Here is a 21,114-nt window from a genome sequence, read left to right on the forward strand (position 1 = left end):
AGTGTGGACTTATAAGAAGTTCCAGTCCGGTGGATGGAGCCTAGCAATAGAACATGGCCAAGACCGATGAGATCACGAGGCAGTCAGGACAGATCCCAGACGGCAGGTGGGCATGTGGGGAGATGGGGTGGACAACAGCTAAGCAGTTTGGCACTCAGGTGAGACTTCAGATGCCTACACAGAAATCTAAACAACTTGGCAGTAAGCTAGAGAAGAGACACAGAGAAAACCTTTTTCCTACACAGGGAAGATACCCATCTATGGTGAGAGCCTACATTCAGGGCCCTTCTTCACTTTTCACTCTGCCAACAGATCTCAGTGTGAACAGAGATGGTCATATGAGAGGTGTACAAGGATAAAAAGGGTATCACAGTGTCAGTGAGACTCTAGCTAATGTTTAAGCTGTCCTTCCTTCCCTTGGACAGGGCAAGGAGGCTGAGATCATGGCCTTGGTAACATATCATCCTGATAATGTAAGGGTAGCAGGTGGGAATGGATCCCAGAGTAGGGTACTATTAGAAGACTAGTACCAAATAGAGTGAATAAAATTACAATCTATTCCTGGATGACATCATCATCATCCATCATCATCAGCATCATCACCAGCATTTATGTAGCACTTATCATGTATGTATATAAAATGCAACAGAGCCACATCTTCAAAGTCCTGGAGAAAAGTAACTAAAAACTCTGAAAACCCAAACTGTGGGGCTGGGATTGTGGCTCAGTGGGAGAGCACTTGCCTAGCATGTGCGGGGCCCTGTGTTCAATCCTCAGCACCATATAAAAGTAAATGAATGGAATATGTCCATCTACAACTAAAAAATTAAATATTAAAAAAAAACCCAAACTGTTATTCAGGAATGTGGATAAAATAAGACATTTTCAGACATACAAAGGCCAAGAGAATTTATACCCACCCACAGGCCTTCCCTAAAAAGTAGTAAGAAATGTTCTTAGGACTTCAGGGGGAGGAAAGTGAAGCCAGAGGGAAGCCATGGAACACAAGTGACAAGAGTAGACACAAAAGGAATCAAATGGAATATGTGTCATATTTGGGGTTCAAAAGTATAAAACCCAGCGGTAAACAAATAATCTCATGCCAACAATTGACAAATCAAATTATTTCAGACTTACAAAAAATCATAAGAAAAAATTTTTTCACAATTAATGGCATTTATAAATAGTGCAAAAATACAACATGTAGTTCCCACATCAATGGAAGACAATAAAAGAAATCTAGAAAACCTTTTCAACATATGACAGAGGTGGCATCAGTGAAGGAGAGTATGTCTGAATTCATAGTATTTGGATAACCAACTCATCGCAGTTGCCTGGAACTTTCTCATTTTAGCATTGAAAAGTTCCATGAAAGCCTGAGTCCCCAGCAAACCAGGAAGGTTGATCACCTGCCTGTTATCTAAGTCTATAAAAACAGACATAGTCCATAATTGAACCATAGTAAAAATTCAATCCTCATCTTCCAAAAAAAAAAAAAAATCAATTCCAGATGACTTAAAGGCCAAGAACAAAATATAGGATTGTATCTTTATGACTATGTTGGGAAGAGTTACTTTGAAATTCAAAGAAAAAATTCTCTAAAAGATTCATAAATTTTGCCACACTAAAATATAAAAATGTGGCTGTGTGTGGTGGCGCACATCTGTAATTCCAGCAATTCGGGAGGCTGAGGCAGGAGCATCTCAATTCAAGACCAGCCTCAGCAATTTAGTGACTTAGCAAGACCCTGTCTCCAAAAGTAAAAAGGGCTGAGGAATGTGCCTCAGTGGTAGAATGCCCCTGAATTAAGCCCTAGGACTCAAAACAAACATAAAACAAACAAACAAACAAAACAAATTTAGGTTGATGTTTATCTCTAAGGCAGAAAGAGAGGAGAATAGGATGAGGGCAAAAAACATACAGCAAACTTCAACTATTTTGAGAAGAAATTTTTCTTTCACAATGAATGGCATTCATAATTAGCCCCCAAATATAATATATATTTGTCACATCAGTGGAAGATGATCCTTGATTCTTTTCTCAACATTCTTTTGAGATGTATTTGGGTTGAAATACATAGTAGAGTTAACTTTCAAGGAAAGTAAATGGCAATATGTTTTCTAAGCCCTTGTGATGTGGCTCTCTGAATTTCTCCCCATGGCCTCTGGTATTTGTTATAAAAGAAACACACGGATTCTTCTTCTCTTGAAAATAAACTTAAAAAATTCTAGAAGGTTGATGAATTTTTCCTCCTTTATAATTCAAAATGTATCTAACCATGGGTCATCTTTACTAACCATTTCTAAAACACGGTGAACAACCATCTTGGCTTCTGTCCACACCTTGTTCTGCTTAATGATCCCAGTGAAGCCCAGTAAACAAAACTTGACTAAAAAGTATATGCTTCACTTTTTCTAGAACAGCTTGTCTCCTTAAAAATTCAACTTTGTATAATGAGGTGGAAGAAGTGTCAAAGCTTAAATAAATTTTGCATTATTTAGTTCAGAGTTTAGCTTCCAGTTCTCTTAGGAATTTTGTGTCAAATTCATAATTCCCTTTTCTCTTTGCTTTTTCATACCCACTGTGCAGTAATGTGCTCTGCTTACAAAAGATGCCTAGGCGGTCAGGCAGTATTCATGCCCATGCAGAGAGGATACCACCCAATGCCTCTCAGTCTTCTTTGTTTTGTTTTGTTTCATTTTAAATAAACCATTATTTATTGAAACTTTTTAGCCCTGGCATCATAAAAGAAACAAGCCAAAGGGTTCCTGCATGTTTAATGACTTTGCCTTTAAAGAAAAATAGAGCTGCACACAGACACATACACTTATTGAAAATTCATAAAGTGCATGTGCTGAAAGGCTGACATACTTACAAAGTGGAGTAAGGAGTATTAAGAAAAGACATAATAAAAGGAAGAGAAACATTAATGCAGTAGCAATAACAAGATAAAACTCAAATCATCAACGATAAAAAGCCATTTTGAGGGCTAGCGGTATAACTCTATGATTAAAGCACAGGTTTAACATGCACAAGGCCCTGGGTTCATTCCCCAGCACCCCCCAGAAAAAAATCCGTTTTTAAATTGATGGGATACTAAAAGCATTCCTGCTAAAGTCAAGATCAAGGCATGTGTGTCCACAATCTCTACCACTGTTAGACATTGTTTTAGGTATTAGCCAATGCAATTTAACAAGAGGAAACAATTAAAGGCCCCTTAAAAAAATGGGAAGAGGTAGCCAGGCACAGTGGCTCACACCTATAATCCCAGCAGTTTGGGAGGCTGAGACAGGAGGATCACAAGTTTAAGGCTAGCCTCAGCAACTTAGACCCTGTCTCTAAATAAAAAATAAAAAGGGTTTGGCATGTAGCTCAGTAGTTACATGTCCCTGGGTTCAATTTCCAGTCCAAAACAAACAAACAAAAAGTTGGAAGAGGTAGAATATCTCCCTCTCTGCAGACAATGAGATGAGAGTCTACCTGAAAATTCCAAGAGAATTATGTATAAAACTGGTGCAAACAGAAGAATTCAGTAAAGAAAACTAGAATGTGCAAGGCCCTGGTTGGATCCTCAACATCCAAAAACAAATTAATTAATAGAATAAAAATGGTCTGGTTGTGGTGACGCACACCTGTAATCCTAGTGACTCAGAAGGCTGAGGCAGGAGGATGGCAAGTTCTAGGCTAGTCTCAGCAACTTAGTGAAGCAAGCCCTAAGCAACATAGTGAAACCCTATCTCAAAATAAAAAATAAAAAGTCCTAAGGATGCCTCTTAGTGGTAAGGTGCCCTTTGGTTCAATTCCTAGTACCAAATAAATAAATGTAAAAATGGCCAAAGAAAATAAATAGATCACTTCCAAAGACAATGTACAATAGCTAGTAATTACATGAAAAAGTCCTCAACATCACTGGTCATTAGGAAAGTACAAATCAAAGTGACAGTGACATAACCTTTCACACCCATGTTAGGTACAAATAAAGGAAACTAGAATGAAAAAGAAAGCAGTAACTTTTGGCAAGGATATGGAGAAATTAGATTCTTCAAGATTGCTCAGGGGAGTATAAACTGCACAGCTGCTTTAGAAAACAGTTTGGGAATTCCTCAAAATGTTAAAAATAGAGTTATCATACGCATCAGCAATGCCACTCAAGAAAAAATGAAAATCCACCCAAGAGAAATGAAAGTGTATGGTCATACAAACTTGCACACGAATGTGCAACCCAAAAGTAGAAATAAGGCGAATGTCCATCCACTGTTGAATGGATAATAAATATTACATATTCATATGATGTATTATTCAATCAGAAAAAGGAATGAAATACTGATGTAAGCTATGCATAACATGGATAAACCATGAAAACATTACATCAAGTGAAAGATGCCAGCCACAGAAGATCACATATTGCATGAGTCAGAATAAGCAAAAAGGGATAGACAGGAAGCAGTAAGTTATTAGTGTTTTTTCTAGAGCTGCTGGAGAAGGGAGATACAGGTAATAAGGAGAAACTGCTAACAGTTGTGGGATTTCTTTTGGGGGGCATGAAAATGTTCTGGATAGTAATGATGATTGTGCAACCTTGTAGGTATACTACTAAAAAGCTCTGAATTGTACTTTTTTTTTTTTTTTTGGTACCAGGGATTGAACCCAGGGGTGTTTAAAAAGTGAGCCACATCCCCAATCCTTTTTTTATATTTTATTTAGAAACAGGGTCTCGATGAGTTGCTTTTAGGACCTTGCTAAATTACTGAGGCTGCCTTTGAACTCACAATCCTCCTGCCTCAGTCTCCCAAGCTGTTGCGATTACAGGCATGTACCACCTCACCCAGCTGAATTGTACACTTTTAAGCATATCAATTTTATGGCATATAAATGACAGCATATACTAATAGCCCTCATGTGTACAAACAATAACTAGAAGGTAAGACAGAAGTAAAAATTCCACTTATAATAAAAACAAAATTATTTGGAATAAATTTAGAGAGCTTTGTACAAATTGTGCATAAGGAAACAAGCTCTCAAGCCTGATACAAAATAAATTTTGATTGGTTTTCTCTCATATTTGTACATGTGCCCTACAAATAAATAAACCCTTCATTTTGACTAGAAACAAAGCATGAAAGACTTTGTTTTTGTTTTTTTGCTGCACTGGGGATAGAACTCAGGGGTGCTCTACCACTGAGCTACATCCCTACCCCTTTTTAACTTTTATTTTGAAACAGGGTCTCACTAAATTGCTAAGGCTAGCCTCTCGAACTTGTAAACCTCCTGCCTCTGCATCTGGAGTTGGATTATAGGCATTCTCTATCATGCCCAGCCAATATATACCTTTTTTAATGTGCAGAAAAGGAAATGAAAACTGAAAACATTTCTGACAACCTTACTATTTTTTTTATTATTTTCTAATGAACAATTTTTATATGAAAAGTTATTCTAAATGTAATTGAGCATGATAATTTCTCTTTCTCGATTAGTATAGACTACAGTGGTATAAATAAATATAATTTATTTTTCTAATACTGCTAATAGTTTAGATCTTGAATGTTATCCAGGGGCCCAATGTTAAAGGCTTGGTTCCCAGGGAGGCACTACTGAAAAGTGATGGAACCCTTGAGAGGTGGGGCCTAGTGGGAAGTCCTTATGTCACTGAGGTGTGTACCCTTTAAGCAGATAGTAGGATCTCAGCCTCTTCCTGTTTGATCCCTGGCTTATGCTGTCAGCCATTTTGCTATATCATGTACTCCCACCATGATGTGCACCCTTGCCACAGGCCCAAAATAATGGGGCTAACCACTCATGGACTCAAACCTTCAAAATTGTGAGCCAAAAATAAAACTTTGCTCTCTACAAGTGAATTATCTCTGGTATTTTGTTATAGTTGTGGAAATCTAATACACACAAATATCTTCTTGTCATACTTTTGATTTTCTGAAAAAAGCAATCATGGCCATTTTGTTTTTCAAGGAAAGAAAATTCTACTCGAGAATCTGAAATTCTCTTTAAAATATTTGTTGGAAAAAAAAAACAAAACTTTTCTTTGGTGCAAATTGACCTCAATTAACATGTGACTGACTGTCCTGTTTCTTGCAGCCTCACTGTTAGAAACCAAGAAGACCAGAGACTCACAAGAGCTTCCCATGAGCTCAGAACAGAATTTCCAACCTGCGAAGAAAGGTAAAATCTCACATTTTTTTACTCACTAAACTCAGAAATACCAACCTTTTGCTTTTTCTTTTTGATTAAACAGAATACACACAATTTCTCTAACAATTTATTAACACCAAATCTCAAAGTGACATATTTTTTTCCCAGAAGAACTCCTTTAAATTTACTGTGCCAATCACAAAAATAAAGCTATGCTTCTATACAAACTTTAATGATGCAACTTTATTTTTATAAAATAAAAGACCATAATAAAACAACATACTTGATTTTCAGAAGAGTCAGTCTATTTTTTTCTTAATTATAAATTTATAGTAAATGGCCAAATAACTTTTAAAATTTAAATATTTTGAAAATTGAAAAAAAAAATACACATCAATTGTTACCAAATTTATTTTTTTATTTCTATAATATAAATTGACTTCTTTCCCCATAATTATTTTTATACTTAAGTCTTAATCCTATGCCTTTATAATTACAGACATTAGGCAAATATTCTAAAAAGCATTGTTCAAATAGGTTTTATATTAAATTGCTTATTTTTGAGGGGGAAAAAACCTTAGTAGTAGTTACTTATTTTTTTCATTCTTTATCTTATTTGTTCTGTCCCAGAATTTTCAAAGTCTGGGAGACAATCTTAAGCATGAAAGACTTTGTTTTTGTTTTTTTGCTGCACTGGGGATAGAACTCGGGGGTTCTCTACCACAAAGTCTGAGTCTGTTAAAAACAGCTGATATCCTAGATCTCAGTGTATTGTGTTCCATGCCAAGCTTTGGGAACATTCACATCTGGAATAGGAATGCCTACATCTGGTTCTGGCTCTGACTGTCCTGCCTGTGTGACCTTGGCACTTGACTTAAAAGCTACTATTTTTTTTTTTTTTTTTTTTTGGTGCTGGGGATCGAACCTACGGCCATTTTACTACTGAGCTACATCCCAGCACTTTTTATTTTTTGAGACAGCGTCTTGCTAAGTTGCTTAGGGCCTCATCAAGTTGCTGAGGCTCGTTTTGAACATGCAATTCTCCTGTCTCAGCCTCTAATATCATTATACACGTCATATCATATTACAGGTGTGTGCCACTGTTTCCAGCTTAGAAGCCACATTTTGCCTCGGTTTTCTTATATGTGAAATGGGGATAATAATAGTTTTTTTGTAGCTAAGCCAGTAAAGGGTTCTTGTGAATGCTGATTAAAACAAGAACAGAGCCTGGCAAGAAACGAGCACTCAGTGCACATTGGCTTTCCTTAATTCATAGCCAGTGAATAACATAAAGTGGCTCCTTGTCCATTTAATACCTTTTGCTTCTAGTTCCACTTAGACATTAGTATTATACTTACTTGCCTTTGCCCCACATATCTTGCCTATTGACTTGTTTTTAGCTTTTTGGTAAAAATAACATTATATCAAATTTGGCTTTTTTGGCCCAGTTTGAATCTCTCTTTAAATGGGGATTTGAATCCAATATCACTGTCAATTATTTTGATCTTTACTAATATGTTTAGTCTTTCAGCCCGTTCTGTGGTTGGCTTCTTGCGAAACCTCCTCATTGTTTCCTTTATTTTTTCTCCTTTTGCTATTTGAACTGTATTTTCTTTGCTTTTAAGTTCTTCATTGGTGGTGGGGGGCGGCTAAATAAGAATGAAGAAACTTTGGATTGTGCAGAGGGAAATAAGGAGAGGGGAGGGGCTGTGGGGATGGGAAGGACGGTGGAAGGAAACTGATACTATTGCCATATTATACATGTATGATTGTACTGGTATGACTCACCATGTATAGCCAGAGGAATGAGAAGTTGTGCTCCATTTGTGTACAGTGTGTCAAAATCTATTCTACTGTCATGTATAACTAATTATAACAAAAAATTAAAAATAAATAAATAAAATTATGAGGAAAAATAGTTCTCCACTGGTATGGGACATATAATGGTCTCTCGTTCTTTAAAACAATTCTACTATAAACTATATTTAACTTTTTCAAAATCATGTATTTCTTAAATTGACAAAAGAAAGATGTCTTTTGAATTCATATGCTTAAGGAACATAAGTAGCATACTTTAAGCTTCTGTGATGCAATAATTCTTCATAAAAATAATCCAGAATTTGTGTGTAGTTTACTTTGTTAAAACTGTTATTTTAAAATTATGTCTTTTCTTTCAAAAAAAAAACTTTTCCAGAGTTATTATCATTATTTTTCTTCATATATCTAGTACTTTTTCATTTTGAAGAATTCATATGACTGTCATAAAAACAAAATATAAACAACAAGATTTTTACCAGGTACAGTGGCATATACCTATATTCCAGTGACCCAAGAGGTGGAGGTAGAAATATTACAAATTAGAGGCCAGCCTGGGCAATTTAGTGAGACCTGTTCTCAAAATGAAATTTTTTTTTTTTTTTGAAGATTAAGGATGTAGCTCAATAGTAGAGTGCCCCTGAGTTCAATCTCCAGTATCATAAAAGAAGAAAAAAAGTTTTATAATAAAACATCAAATTTGTTTGGGGGTATAGCTCAGCAGTAGAGCACTTATCTAGTCTGTGGGAGGTTCAATTCCCAGTGACTAAATAAATAAAGAAAAAGAAAATAGCTCACATCTGGGTGCGATGGTGCCACAAAGTGATCCAAGCAACTTGGGAGGCTAAGGCAGAAGAATTGCAAATTCAAAGCCAGCCTCAGCAACTTAGAGACCCTGTCTCAAAATAAGAAAGAAAAAAGACTAGGGATGTGGCTCAGTGGTGAAGCTCTCCTGGGTTCAATCCTTGGTACCCGCCCCCCATATAGCAGTTTCCTCCAGGATGGGGTGGGGAGAATAAGCACTCAGGGTAACAAATGTAACTTTTTGAACAATATTTCAATTCTTAAGGTAAATGGTGACATTCCTTCCTTCCTTACATTTGTATTTTATATAATATTATATATTTATATATTATATAAAATATAATATATATTATATATATTATATATAATATATACACACACACACACACACACACGCACATATATTTTTTTTTCTTCTTCTTCTTCTGGTACTAGGGATTGAACCCAGGGCACTTTACCACTGAGTTGTATCCCCTGCCATTTTTTTTTTAAGTTTTTTTTATTTTGAGACAGAGTCTCACTAAATTATCCAAGTTGGCCTAGGGCTTGTGATCCACCTGTTTCTATCTCCAGAGTTGCTGGGATCATAGGTGTGTCCCTCTGTACCTAGCTGTTTTGCATATATTCTATGTTCTTTCTCATATATTACATAAAAAAACCCAAAACACTATGAAGTAGACACTGCCCCATTGTTGTTCTGAAGATTAAGACTTAGTTCTCTTATAGAAGATTAGGAAGTTTGGGGTCAGGTGGTGATAGATTTTTCTTTGCTTCTATAATTTAAAAATATTACCAGCTGTAAACAAATATAGTCTTAGTAGTTATTCTAGCAACTTGGTTTACAAGCACTTTGGCAGCAGCCATGCAATCCAGCTAGACATTGTCAAAGCATTGTACTCGTGTTTTTGCCAAAGGCTTAAGGAGGTGAGAACATCATTTCCCCTTCCTGAAAGTGCCAAAATTCACACACTTTCCATCATCAGAGAGGGAAAGAGGTTTCCAGTGATGAAATTTGAATTTACTACCAATAACAGCTCCCTTTCCACCTTTCTTTTGGCCTCCCCTAAGCCCAACTCCTACTCTGGAAGAAGTCAATGCCTGGGCTCAGTCATTCGACAACTTAATGGTCACTCCAGCAGGAAGAAATGCTTTCCGTGAATTTCTCCGAACAGAATTCAGTGAAGAAAATATGCTTTTCTGGATGGCTTGTGAGGAACTGAAAAAGGAAGCTAATAAAAACATTATCGAAGAGAAAGCAAGGATAATATATGAAGACTACATTTCTATTCTTTCTCCTAAAGAGGTTTGTACCCACAGAAAGGTCTTCTCCCAAGAGCCCTTGGTAAAATAAACTCCTTCCATATTGGGTCATGTTTGGTCATGCTCACCTTTGCACCGGATGGCTACTCCAATATACCGAAAACTACTCTGCCTCTGTTCATAGCATTTAAGTCCATTTGACTATGGTTCCACAGATGGGTGCCAAGTGCCCCCTGAAATCTGTGAAATATTTTGTGGTGTGTTTCAAGCTTAGGAGACATGTGGAAAATAAGGGAGCGAATTCTCTCTCCACTGGGTGGTTGGTGAAGTCCTGTCTTGTAGGGAGTGATGTTTAAACCAAGATCTGAAGGATAAGTGGTCTTCATTGGATAGGGAAAAGGGTTATCCCAGACAGAAGGAAAAAAAAAACAAGATAATTCTAGCTCCTTCCTTCTTTAAATCCCAAGTGGTTCAGAACAGATTCTGAATAGTGAAATGGAGCTGGGAATTAGTGGAAGCATAGCATCATGGTCCTCAGAAGCTTAACCTTGGAACTGGTAACATTTGAACCTGGTCTTGAGCACACCAACAAGCCAGTGCAAGGTAGAAAGCTGGAGTGTCAGGATGGATGTTGCACTTCAGAAAGAGCTTCTTGGTCAAACCATTGGGCGTGGTTTGGAGAAGCACTGCACTAGCACCAGGTGACCATTCAGGAGGCTGCTACAGAAATCCAGCAGCAGTGAATGACCTTCACAAGGGTTATGTCAGAGAGAGAAGAGGTAGACAGATTTGAATGTTAAAGAAGTAGGGGGCTAGGGATGTGGCTCAGTGGTAGAACACAGGCCTAGCATGTGGGTGACACTGGGTTTGATCCTCAGCACCACATATAAATAAATAAAATAAAGGTATTGTGTTCAACTATAACTAAAAAAATATTAAAAAAAAAAAAAGAAGTAGGATCAGGAGGACTTTGTGACTGACACAGAGCCGGGAGGGAACTTGAAGGATAAGCAGGACTCTGAATTGGTTTGGGGGCAGTTCCATTCCCTCACTAGCCACACAAGGAGATCTAGAAGCTTTGGGAGTTGGCATTGAACATGTGGGGTTTGAGGTACCACTGGGGGTAGGCAAGAGGTGCTTACTAGGAGAAAGACGGTCATGTGCATACGGAAAGATGGGTCACCCGAGTCAAAACTGAAATGCATAGTTTAGCTAATCACATTTTCTTTTTTTTTTTTTTTAAGAGAGAGAGAGAGAATTTTTTTTTTTTTTAATATTTATCTTTTAGTTTTCGGTGGACACAACATCTTTGTTTGTATGTGGTGCTGAGGATCAAACCCGGGCCGCACGCATGCCAGGCGAGCGCGCTACCGCTAGAGCCACATCCCCAGCCCCACATTTTCAATTTTATACTAATCACATACATTAATAAATATACGTTGCTAGTGCAGAGATGATCCAGCTGAGGTTCTTTCCTTAGAAGATATGGGAAGTCTGAACCTAGTGGTTTGCCCTGGTCTAGGACACAGTCTTGTCCAGCATGAGCAAAACATCATAGCATAATAGCTATCCTCTCCCAGGGGCTTAGTGGATTCCAAGCACTTTAAGTAAATTCTCATTAAATCCTCAGCAAAAATCTAGAAACTACCATCATCATCATTTCACTGAATGAGGAACTTAATATGGACACAATGGAGTTCACCTTGCCCAAGGCCCCACAATTCATCAGTGAAACCCCAAGCATCATTGGCCCTCAGGCCTTGTGCACGTGAACCTCACAAATGTACCCATCTAGTCAGCCTAATAATTGTTCCCAGAAATCTGTGATAGTGTTTTAGCTGGGGAAAAGGCTAAAGCATGCAGATGTTAGCCTTCATGTTATGGGAAATTAGCAAGGGCTACGTCTGTGCTTGCTACCTTTCCTACTACTTCCACAAAGGACACTGTACTCTCACTTAAAAGAAGCAATACAATGTTGTGGTTTTTGAAAGCAGTATGATCCCCTCCAGCATTAGAGCTTGTGAGAAATAAAAGTTCTGGCTCTTACCCACTTCTACTGAGTCAGAAACCCTGGGGATGGCACCCAGCAAACTACTTAATAAGCCCTCTAGGGGCTGCTAATGTTGCTGAAAAGTTAAAAACTCCCATTCTTTGGGCTTTTAGGTTTTCTTTGGCAGTTTGGATTTTTAGATGACTTTGTTTGGTTTGAAAGGGGATTGGGGTTTTATTTTTCTCTGCAGGGGATTGGACCCAAGGGCAACTCTACCATTATGCTAGATCCCCAGCCCTTTTTATTTTGAGACAGGGTCTCACTAAGTTGCTCGGGCTAGCCTTGGGCTAGCCTTGAACTTTCGATCCTCCTGCTTCAGCCTAATGAGTCTCTGGGATTACAGACATGTGCCACCACACCTGACTGGTTTGGGACTTTCAAAAGACAAAATGAGCTATGTGAATTGGGGGCAGATTTATAAAGAAATGTATCTAATACAACTGTTTAAACAAATGTTTCTATTGACAGGTCAGCTTGGACTCTCGAGTAAGAGAAGTAATCAACAGAAATATGGTGGAGCCATCCCAACATATATTTGATGATGCTCAGCTTCAGATTTACACCCTAATGCACAGAGACTCTTATCCTCGATTCATGAACTCTACTGTCTATAAGGATTTGCTTCAGTCCTTATCTGAGAAAACAGCTGAAGCATAGGAATTTTCAAATATATTTATTATAAAAGAAAATAAAGAAGTTCTGGACTACATCTAGCACAGGGAAGTAAGAGGTAGTGATGTCTTCAGCTGGGATAATACTTGGGCTCATTTAATAACAGATGCTTCTTCCCTCTGGCAGGTGGTTATATAGTCACAATGTAAATGTAAAGTACAGCCACCTTTAGAGATACTTTTGAGGAAAAAAATGGAATATGGCTGTTTTAGAAAGATAGTATATTTACATTTACAATAACAGCAGCATGTTCCCAGTGGCAAAGGATTTGCTAAAAGAAGCCATACTTCCTGGAGCATGTACATCCATCCATAGGAGCAAACTTTTGTTTTGCATGAGTTCAGTAGTAACCGATTACCCACAAAAGATATTCCAGTTGTTACTCAGATACCCTTTCCTTCCATCAAGCTTGGTCCAAATACTTCACTTACCAGTACCGTGATAGACCCAAATTCACATTTTATAAAGATGTAACCACTACCTGTAAAACTGATAATCCATTTTATATCTTAGAGTATGTATGTATGCGGATACATATATGTGCATGTGTATCTATACATGGGTAATGTCAAAGCACTGTGCTTTTAACTGGATGAGTCCCAAATGTTTGGTAAAAGAAGCCATGCTTAGAAAGTTCTTCTGTTGAAAAGAGTTACCATTATTTTATTATCATAATTTGCCAACCTAAAGAAATTCACAACTTGGTCATGTTCACAACGAAACCTTCAAGTAATACATCTATTTCCATTTTTATTATTGAAATATGGGGCATTTTTACTCTAAAAAAATAAAGCACAAGAGTTTTATCTCAGTCTTTACTTTTTCATATATAAATATTTGGGATACATGCAACATATCTTTTAGCTCCCATATCTTTTAGTATTCTGTCATTATATTCCCACTATTTTTATCACAAATGGAATAACTTCAAAGCTTTAGGCAAATATAGTTTGTAGCTCAACCATCCTGAAGAACCCCATGTCTACAATGAGTGGGCAAAAACACAAAATCTAGACTGGTTTTAGTAGTGGGTTAGAAATTGATTTGCAAGTGGCCCACACCGTGCTTTAGCCCACACATCAGGTAGTTCTCCTGTTAATCTCCCTACCCAGCCCTTCAAACAGCCTGTCTTCACTATTCAAATTCAAGTCCCAAGCCTAAGCCCCTGTCCCTCATTTCTCAGTAAACCATCTCACCTCCTACTCTACTATGAAAATTGTGTCCCTAATCCTCCACTTCCTGTGTAACCTACCAAATATGTACTAATCAGCATCTATTCTTGCCTCCTTCAGTCTCATTTCAGAAAACGTGTTCTTACTTCCTTTTAAAAATGTCAATCCTAACCAGACATGGTGGCACACACCTGTAATCCCAACGGCTCGGGAGGCTGAGGCAGGGACAAAGTGAGTTCAAAGCCAGCCTCAGCAAAAAGCAAGGCACTACACAACTCAGTGAGACCCTGTCTCTAAGTAAAATACAAAATAAGGCTGGGAATGTGGCTCAGTGGTCAAGTGCCCCTGAGTTCAATCCCTGGTTCCCCCCTACAAAAAAAAGAGTCAATCCCTTGCACGTTTTTGCTTCTATACCTTCCCATCTCGTTTTTCACTAAGCAGAGTGTATCACTGTAATTAAGAAATAAACCCTGTCCTCTACTAATTTATATCAGACAAGGAAACAAATTGTCAATGGCAACTGCAATGTGATATAGTTAAGTACAGTAACGGGACAAACAGCTATATGAGTATTGCAGGGTTATAGAAAAATTTTGCAGTGGTGGTACCAAAGCTAAAACAGCAACAATGTGTATGTGCTAGTGGGGAAGGAGGTGAGGTTCCTGGTAGAAGGGAAGGTCTTCATAAATGAAGTGACCTCAACTAAGCCCAGTTATGGATATGGTGAGTATGAGGTAACTGTAAGACAAAAAAGACATTAAGAAATCAGCTGGGTGGAGGTAACTGGGTAGTCGAGATTCAGGGCTGGAGTATTGACTTGGGATTTCTCAGCATGTAGACAAATAAGATTTTCTGGAGAGGCATAGCAAGAAGAAAGCTAAGGATAAATCCTAGCAAGGATGGATGGAGAAATGAGAATCCCAAAGGAGACTTAGAAGGATTCACCTCAATACAAGTAAGAAGGAAGTCAGGGACATGTAAAGCTGTGGCACTTGAATGAGACAAGTTTCAAGCAGAAGCTTCCATAAACTACACTCTCATATTACTTATGGGGGTCCTATCTGTTATGTTAGGAGGCTGAGGGGGCAGTGAATAGCGGGGAACACTCCTAAAGCAACCACCCATTAGCTTTCTCACTTTTGTGTCCTCACCTTCACCTTGGCCTTTCCCCACACTGTAAGCATGCTCCATTTCTCGGCGAAGGACAAGCCTGCATTCTGTTTTAATTGTTGAGTCTCCTCCTTTTTCAGACTTTTCACCACTTGCTGCCTCCACCTTGTGCTAATCATGCTCAAACCAACTACCTACTCTAAGGATGGCTCTACCTACAAGTTTAAACCCCAACCCCACTATTTTCCTTTATATCAAGGGCCTCATCTCAATGACTGCTCAGGTTCTTGACATCATGGACAATTCATGGCTGGAAACACTCCTTCCCTATCTTCTCAGGCTCTCTTCTACTTCTCCATATTCTGTCATTTTTATTTCTTTCCTCCCCAGGCAGGAAAGCAGGGCAGCTACAGGCTTGGGTCTGGAGCCAGACTTTCTGACTCCACCATCCACTGTTGTGTGGTAATGGCTATACTTAGCCTTCCTGGGCCTGTTTCCTCATTAATAAAAATGGTCCAATTAATAATTGGATCTGGTACTAAGCATTGCTATGATTAAAACTAATGCATATTGGGGCTGGGGTTGTGGCTCAGTGGTAGAGCACTTGCCTAGCATATATGAGGCACTGGGTTCAATTCTTAGCACCACTTATAAATAAAATAAATAAATGTCCATTGACAATTAAAAATTTTTTTTAAAAAATTAATGCATGTAAAATCCAGTATCAATGTTATTATTTCTTGCCCATTAAATGTGATGGCCCCTAAAGTCTGGACTTTAGCTTACTTTTCTTACTAATCTATATGCTCTCCCTTGGTTCTCATATCCCCTTCTCATTATTTAAAATACTACCCAGTATACTAATGGCTATCAAATCAGAATCTGGTCTGTGCTTCCTATGGCTGCTGGCTTGACAGCTCCACTGGTATATCCCTCAGATGAATGAAACTCAGCCTGCCTTAACTTTGACTCATCTCCCCTTTGGCTCTCCACCCTCCAGCCTCCTGGCCCCTGCCTGTAATCCAGTCACCCAGCCAGTCGCCCAAGCTATTATATGGGTGGATTCTTCCCTGCCTTTCTCCTACCAAATGCACTAAGACTTATCATGTACCTCAACATTTTTTGATATCTTATTCTTTCTTCTGACCCCATCAGATCTTACCTGCATCATTGCCAAAAGAGCTTAACTGGTCTGCCTCTTGCACCCCCACCTCAGCCCATTCAAATTCATCTGTCAAATTGTTATCAGATCATCTTTCTCACATACAAATCTGCTTGCCACTCTCTCCAGTCTTTAAAAATTTTCAGTACAAATTGCCTACAGTACAAATATGGAGTTCTTGGTCTGGCATATGAGCTGTGATATTACTAACCCTCCCCTCTCCCCGGCCCCAAGCCAGCCCCTCAAGTGATAGACTCTAGACATCAGCCCTTCACAACTGTTTGTGAGAACTTGGTTCATACTTTCTACTGCCTCTTGCCTGGTCACTCTAAAACACCGTGCTTCACCCAGTTAACTCTAATTGTTCCTTTAAGATTTATTTCACATTACCTCTTCCAGAAGCCTTCCTTACCTGACCTCTCAACATGCTATGTTGAGGGCCATTCTTTAGTGTTACAGGAATGTTTTATACAAATGAAATCACTACAAATCATGCTGATGTATCTTTTCCACTAGATGGTAAGCTTCAAGGGCACTGAAAATAATTTTACCCATCATTTTAGCTTTAATATTAGCTTACAGCAGTATTCATAAAGGTTTGTAGAACTATAGAATTTCCCACAAAATAAAAACTACATTCCAAAAATTGTTTCACAATGTATTATAAAAGATACCATTATCACCTATGCAACTACAGAACTCACTACTACTATTACTATTACTACTACTACTACTATGGACCAATTCAGTGGGTAAATCCCACTGTATATGAATGTCCCAAACTACCCCACAAATTCAATTCAATTCCAAGTTTTTCTTCTAAGTAAAATTTAATAGGTGATTTTGCTGTATTTGGAAAAACATATATAAACAAATAGAAATTCCAAATGGCTTACATATCTAACAGCTTTTAAAATAAAAACACATTAAGCCTGGGGTGGTGGTGCATGCCTGTAATCCCAGTGGCTCGGGAGGCTCAGGCAGGAGGATTGTGAGTTCAAAGCCAGCATCAGCAACTTAGTGAGGTGCTAAGAAACTCACTGAGACCCTATCTCTAAATAAAAATACAAAATAGGGCTGGGGATGTGGCTCAGTGGTTGAGTGCTCCTGAGTTCAGTCCCTGGTACCCCACCCCCTGGAAAAAAAAGAAAAGCACATTAAGACTATTGGAAGACAATATAGACAATATTTTTATAACCTCAGATGAAAAATATTTTCCTAAGCAAAACATAAAATGTAGAATCCAGAAAATACTGGTAGATTTGATTATATAAAAAAGTTAAAATGTAAACCTCAGCCTCTATAACAATCTAAAAATTACTATGGAGAATTTATTAGTGTGCCTACAACTTAAGATATAACTCTGTAGACAAAAAAAGAAAAGGCATAATAAAAGATAATTAATATTTGGGCATGGCTGCACAAACTTGTAATCCCAGTGACTTGGGAAGCTGAAGCAGGAGAATCCCAAGTTCAAGGCCAGCCTCAGTATCTTAGTAAGACCCTGTCTCAAAATAGAAAGAACTGGGAATGTAGCTCAGTGGTAAGGTGCCCTTGGGTTCAATCCCCAGTACAAAAAAAAAAAAAATAACAGAGAAATTAACTGATTAATAAATAAGACAGGCATAATAAATATAAAAAGATAAAAAACACAATTTAAAATTTTGAAATGACAGTGGTTACTATTTCTACCCTAGATTTGCAAAAATCAAGACAGTTAATGGTATCCAGTATTAGCAATGTCAGAAAATGGGAACTTATACCCAGTTGGCAAGCAGATAGTCTAGTGTGATTTTTTGGAAAATAATGCGTCAATATATGTCATTTTTGATGTACTATCCACTAGCTAAACAATTATACTTCTAGCAAAACATAAGTTGTAAACAGAATAAAGATAAGGATATTAATTATAACATTGTTTATGGTAATAAAGTCTACTCCATAGGAGGATAGTTGAGAAGAGAATGGAGTATATACACATGGATTTCTCTCCAGTTAAATGAATGTGATACATATGGGTTGGCAGATAAGGATTCTAAGATAAACTGTTGAGAAAAAAAAAGTTACAGGATATGCATATGTCCCCATTTATATTAATAATGGTCATTCCAAACACATTCCCCTCACTGACTGAAGTAGGTATTAAGTGCTTTATACATTATTGTTTAGTCCTAACTCAAAGTCCTATTGAGTAAAATGGTGTTGCTTTATAGACTAAGCAAAGGGCTGGCATACCCTCCTCAATCTCATATCTAATAAGTGGTATAAATAGGTTTGAATCTGAACAGATCATAAGACCACTCTGTAATGCCAGTTTCCTAGGAAAGAAGATTACGTAGTGGTAATCAAGTGGGCACGTGCACACACACACACACACACAAATACACAAAATGAGGCTTTTTTTTTTTTCTATTAGAATTTTTGAACTTGAAGCTAAACCACCTAAGCTTTCTTTCCTGGGATGTGTATCAAAAACTTCAATGCTGTGGGGCTGAGGGGTATAAGCTCAGTGACAATATACACAACAATACCTTGGTTCAATCCCCAGCAACAACAAAAATTTTCAGTGATGAATTGTCTAAGCTGGATAAAGTACAGTAGTCACCAAATAGCTTTTCCTGAATAATGCCCAACTTAACCTCATGGAGGGATCAAACTAGCCTTGATGTTACAGCACACCCACTTAAAATAACTATTCCAGAGGAATATGCTAGAAAGGCAAGCAATTAACTCAAATATTATTTTTTTTAAAACCCTAAGAGTTCAATTTGATCAGTCTAGGAATGGGAAGTCTGGTTTTTAAGGTTGTTTGGTTTTGGAACTAAGGTGGAACTTAGGGATGATTTATTACTAAATGATATCCAATCTTTTTATTTTTTTGGAGATAGGGTCTCAATAATTTGCTGAAGCTGGCCTCAAACTTGTGATCCTCTTGTCTTAATCTCCCAAGATCCTGGGATTATAGTATGCACCACCATGTCCAGCTTGGGAAGTCTGAAATTTTAATTATCTACTTAAACAATACAGAGGGGAAAACTTGCCATCAGTTCCTTTTCTTACCATGCAAGAATTCTCTCTCTTCTCACTTAAATAAATCCTGCCCTACTAACTACTGCCTTTCATTATTGTCTGTGGATTTTATTCTTCAAATTTGCAAGACAAGAACCATGAAAGAAATTGGTAAATCAGGGAAACTAGTTTCATAACAAATTCTGATTTTATTTTTGGCCCCCAAGAAAGGGCACTTTGGAAGGTCATCTGCCAACACCACCACAGACCTCTCTCTGGATTTCCCTGATAAGTAAGATGCCCAAACAAATAGCCTTACACATGGAATCCAAAACCAAACTCCCCTTCTACTGGGGGCCATTAAACAGGCCTCTCTGTAGAAGGACCCTGATTGCTGTCCCCTTTCAGCCTAAAGCAGCCAGAGTGATCATCACCCCTTTCCTATAAACGCCGTTAAAGGCACTTCTTCAGAACAAGGAAATAAGTAAGGATAGTTAATGGTCAGCCAATCAGGGTAATGGGCCTCAATGAGATTAACCTGTAGAAAAATCCAAATATCCCAGCAACTCCTTTGTCCTAAAACTGCGCAGGAAAACAGATTTGGGGGTAGAACCAAATAAAGATCACAGTAAAGTTTAAACTCAAAGGCTAAAGGACACACAGCCAATTGGAGGGTCACGGACAAGGGATCTGCCATAACACTTTTCCAGTAACTGTTAGCAAGGGTTTTGATCACTGCCCCTACACAAAAGCTATAAAAGCCCCCACATCTACTACATTTAAGTGGAAAACTGGCTCTCAGTTCCCCTCTTGCCTTATGGAAGTTATCTTTTATTCTCACTTAAATAAATCCTCCTCCATTCACTCTTGAAAATGAATAAATAAACATACAGAGGTTTTAATGGTCTTATAGACATGCTTTGACTGAAGTTTGCTTTATTTTGAAGAGAATTAGGACTGTCATTTTAAGGAGAAGAAAAGGATGGACTTTTTACGGGAGTTCCATGGGGACAAGGAAATGACCCAGAGAAAATACACAAAAGGAAAACAAAGGAATAAAAAGTAAGTTACTATACACCATCAGTAAAACACAAAGGGAGATATCAAGACAGGAAAGAGACAAAAGAGCTTGAAGATAAAAAACAATGAATAAGACTCTAATTAATTATTAATAATTACTTTTTTTTTGGTGGGGCTGGGGATTGAACCCAGGGCCTTCTGCATGCAAGGCAAGCACTTTACCAACTAAGCTATATCCCCAGCCCAATAATTACTTTTAAGTGTAAATGGATTAAACTTCCTAATCAAGAGACACAAAGTGGCTTACTAAATTAAAAAAAAAGATCCAACAATACACTGTATATAAGACTCACTTTTAGGTTTAGGATAGATATATGTTTAAAGAAAAAGGAAGGAAAAAGATATTCTATGCAAATGGTGGCCATACTTACATCAGACTAAATCAAAAAATGCCAATATGGGCTGGGGATGTGGCTCAAGTGGTAGCGCGCTCGCCTGTCATGCGTGCGGCCCGGGTTCGATCCTCAGCACCACATACAAACAAAGATGTTGTGTCTGCCAATAACTAACTGAATAAATAAATATTTTTTAAAAAAAATGCCAATAGACAAAATAAGACATATGATAATAAAATGGCCAATTTACAAGGAAGGCATAATGTGTAATGTGTGTGTATGTGTATGTGTGTGTGTGTGTGTAATCAAAGCACCTAAACATAGAAAGCAAACGCTGAGAGAACTAAAGGGAAAACCAGACAGCAATCTAGCAATAATAGGAAACTTTAATATTCCATTTTCAATAATGGATAGAATATTCAGACAGAAAATCATTAAAGAAACAGGACATGAATGGCACTACAGACCAAGTAGAACAAACATACAGAACATTCCATCCAA

At 37.8% G+C, this 21,114-nt stretch overlaps 1 protein-coding gene and 1 non-coding gene across 2 annotated transcripts in view; one reads left to right on the forward strand and one right to left on the reverse strand.

Annotated features, from left to right (window-relative positions):
* The window catches only part of Rgs20 (regulator of G protein signaling 20), a 71,402-nt gene extending 57,846 nt beyond the window's left edge, over positions 1–13,556 (forward strand). Inside the window, exons 3-5 of the mRNA XM_046428573.2 lie at positions 6,091–6,174; positions 9,832–10,066; positions 12,542–13,556. Coding sequence (XP_046284529.1) covers positions 6,091–6,174; positions 9,832–10,066; positions 12,542–12,730 — 508 coding nt within the window. The 3' untranslated portion in view covers positions 12,731–13,556. The remainder of the gene's footprint in view (positions 1–6,090; positions 6,175–9,831; positions 10,067–12,541) is intronic.
* Positions 13,557–20,385: 6,829 nt separating this feature from the next.
* On the reverse strand, positions 20,386–20,462 carry Trnaa-ugc (transfer RNA alanine (anticodon UGC)). Its single transcript has one exon. It is a non-coding gene; the product is annotated as a tRNA-Ala (tRNA).
* Between the last annotated feature and the right edge of the window lie 652 nt (positions 20,463–21,114).

Source organism: Marmota monax, unplaced genomic scaffold (genome assembly GCF_021218885.2).
Source record: "Marmota monax isolate L192 unplaced genomic scaffold, Marmota_monax_Labrador192_F-V1.1 WCK01_AAM20220418_F8-fsc00044, whole genome shotgun sequence".
Classification (NCBI taxonomy): domain Eukaryota; kingdom Metazoa; phylum Chordata; class Mammalia; order Rodentia; family Sciuridae; genus Marmota; species Marmota monax.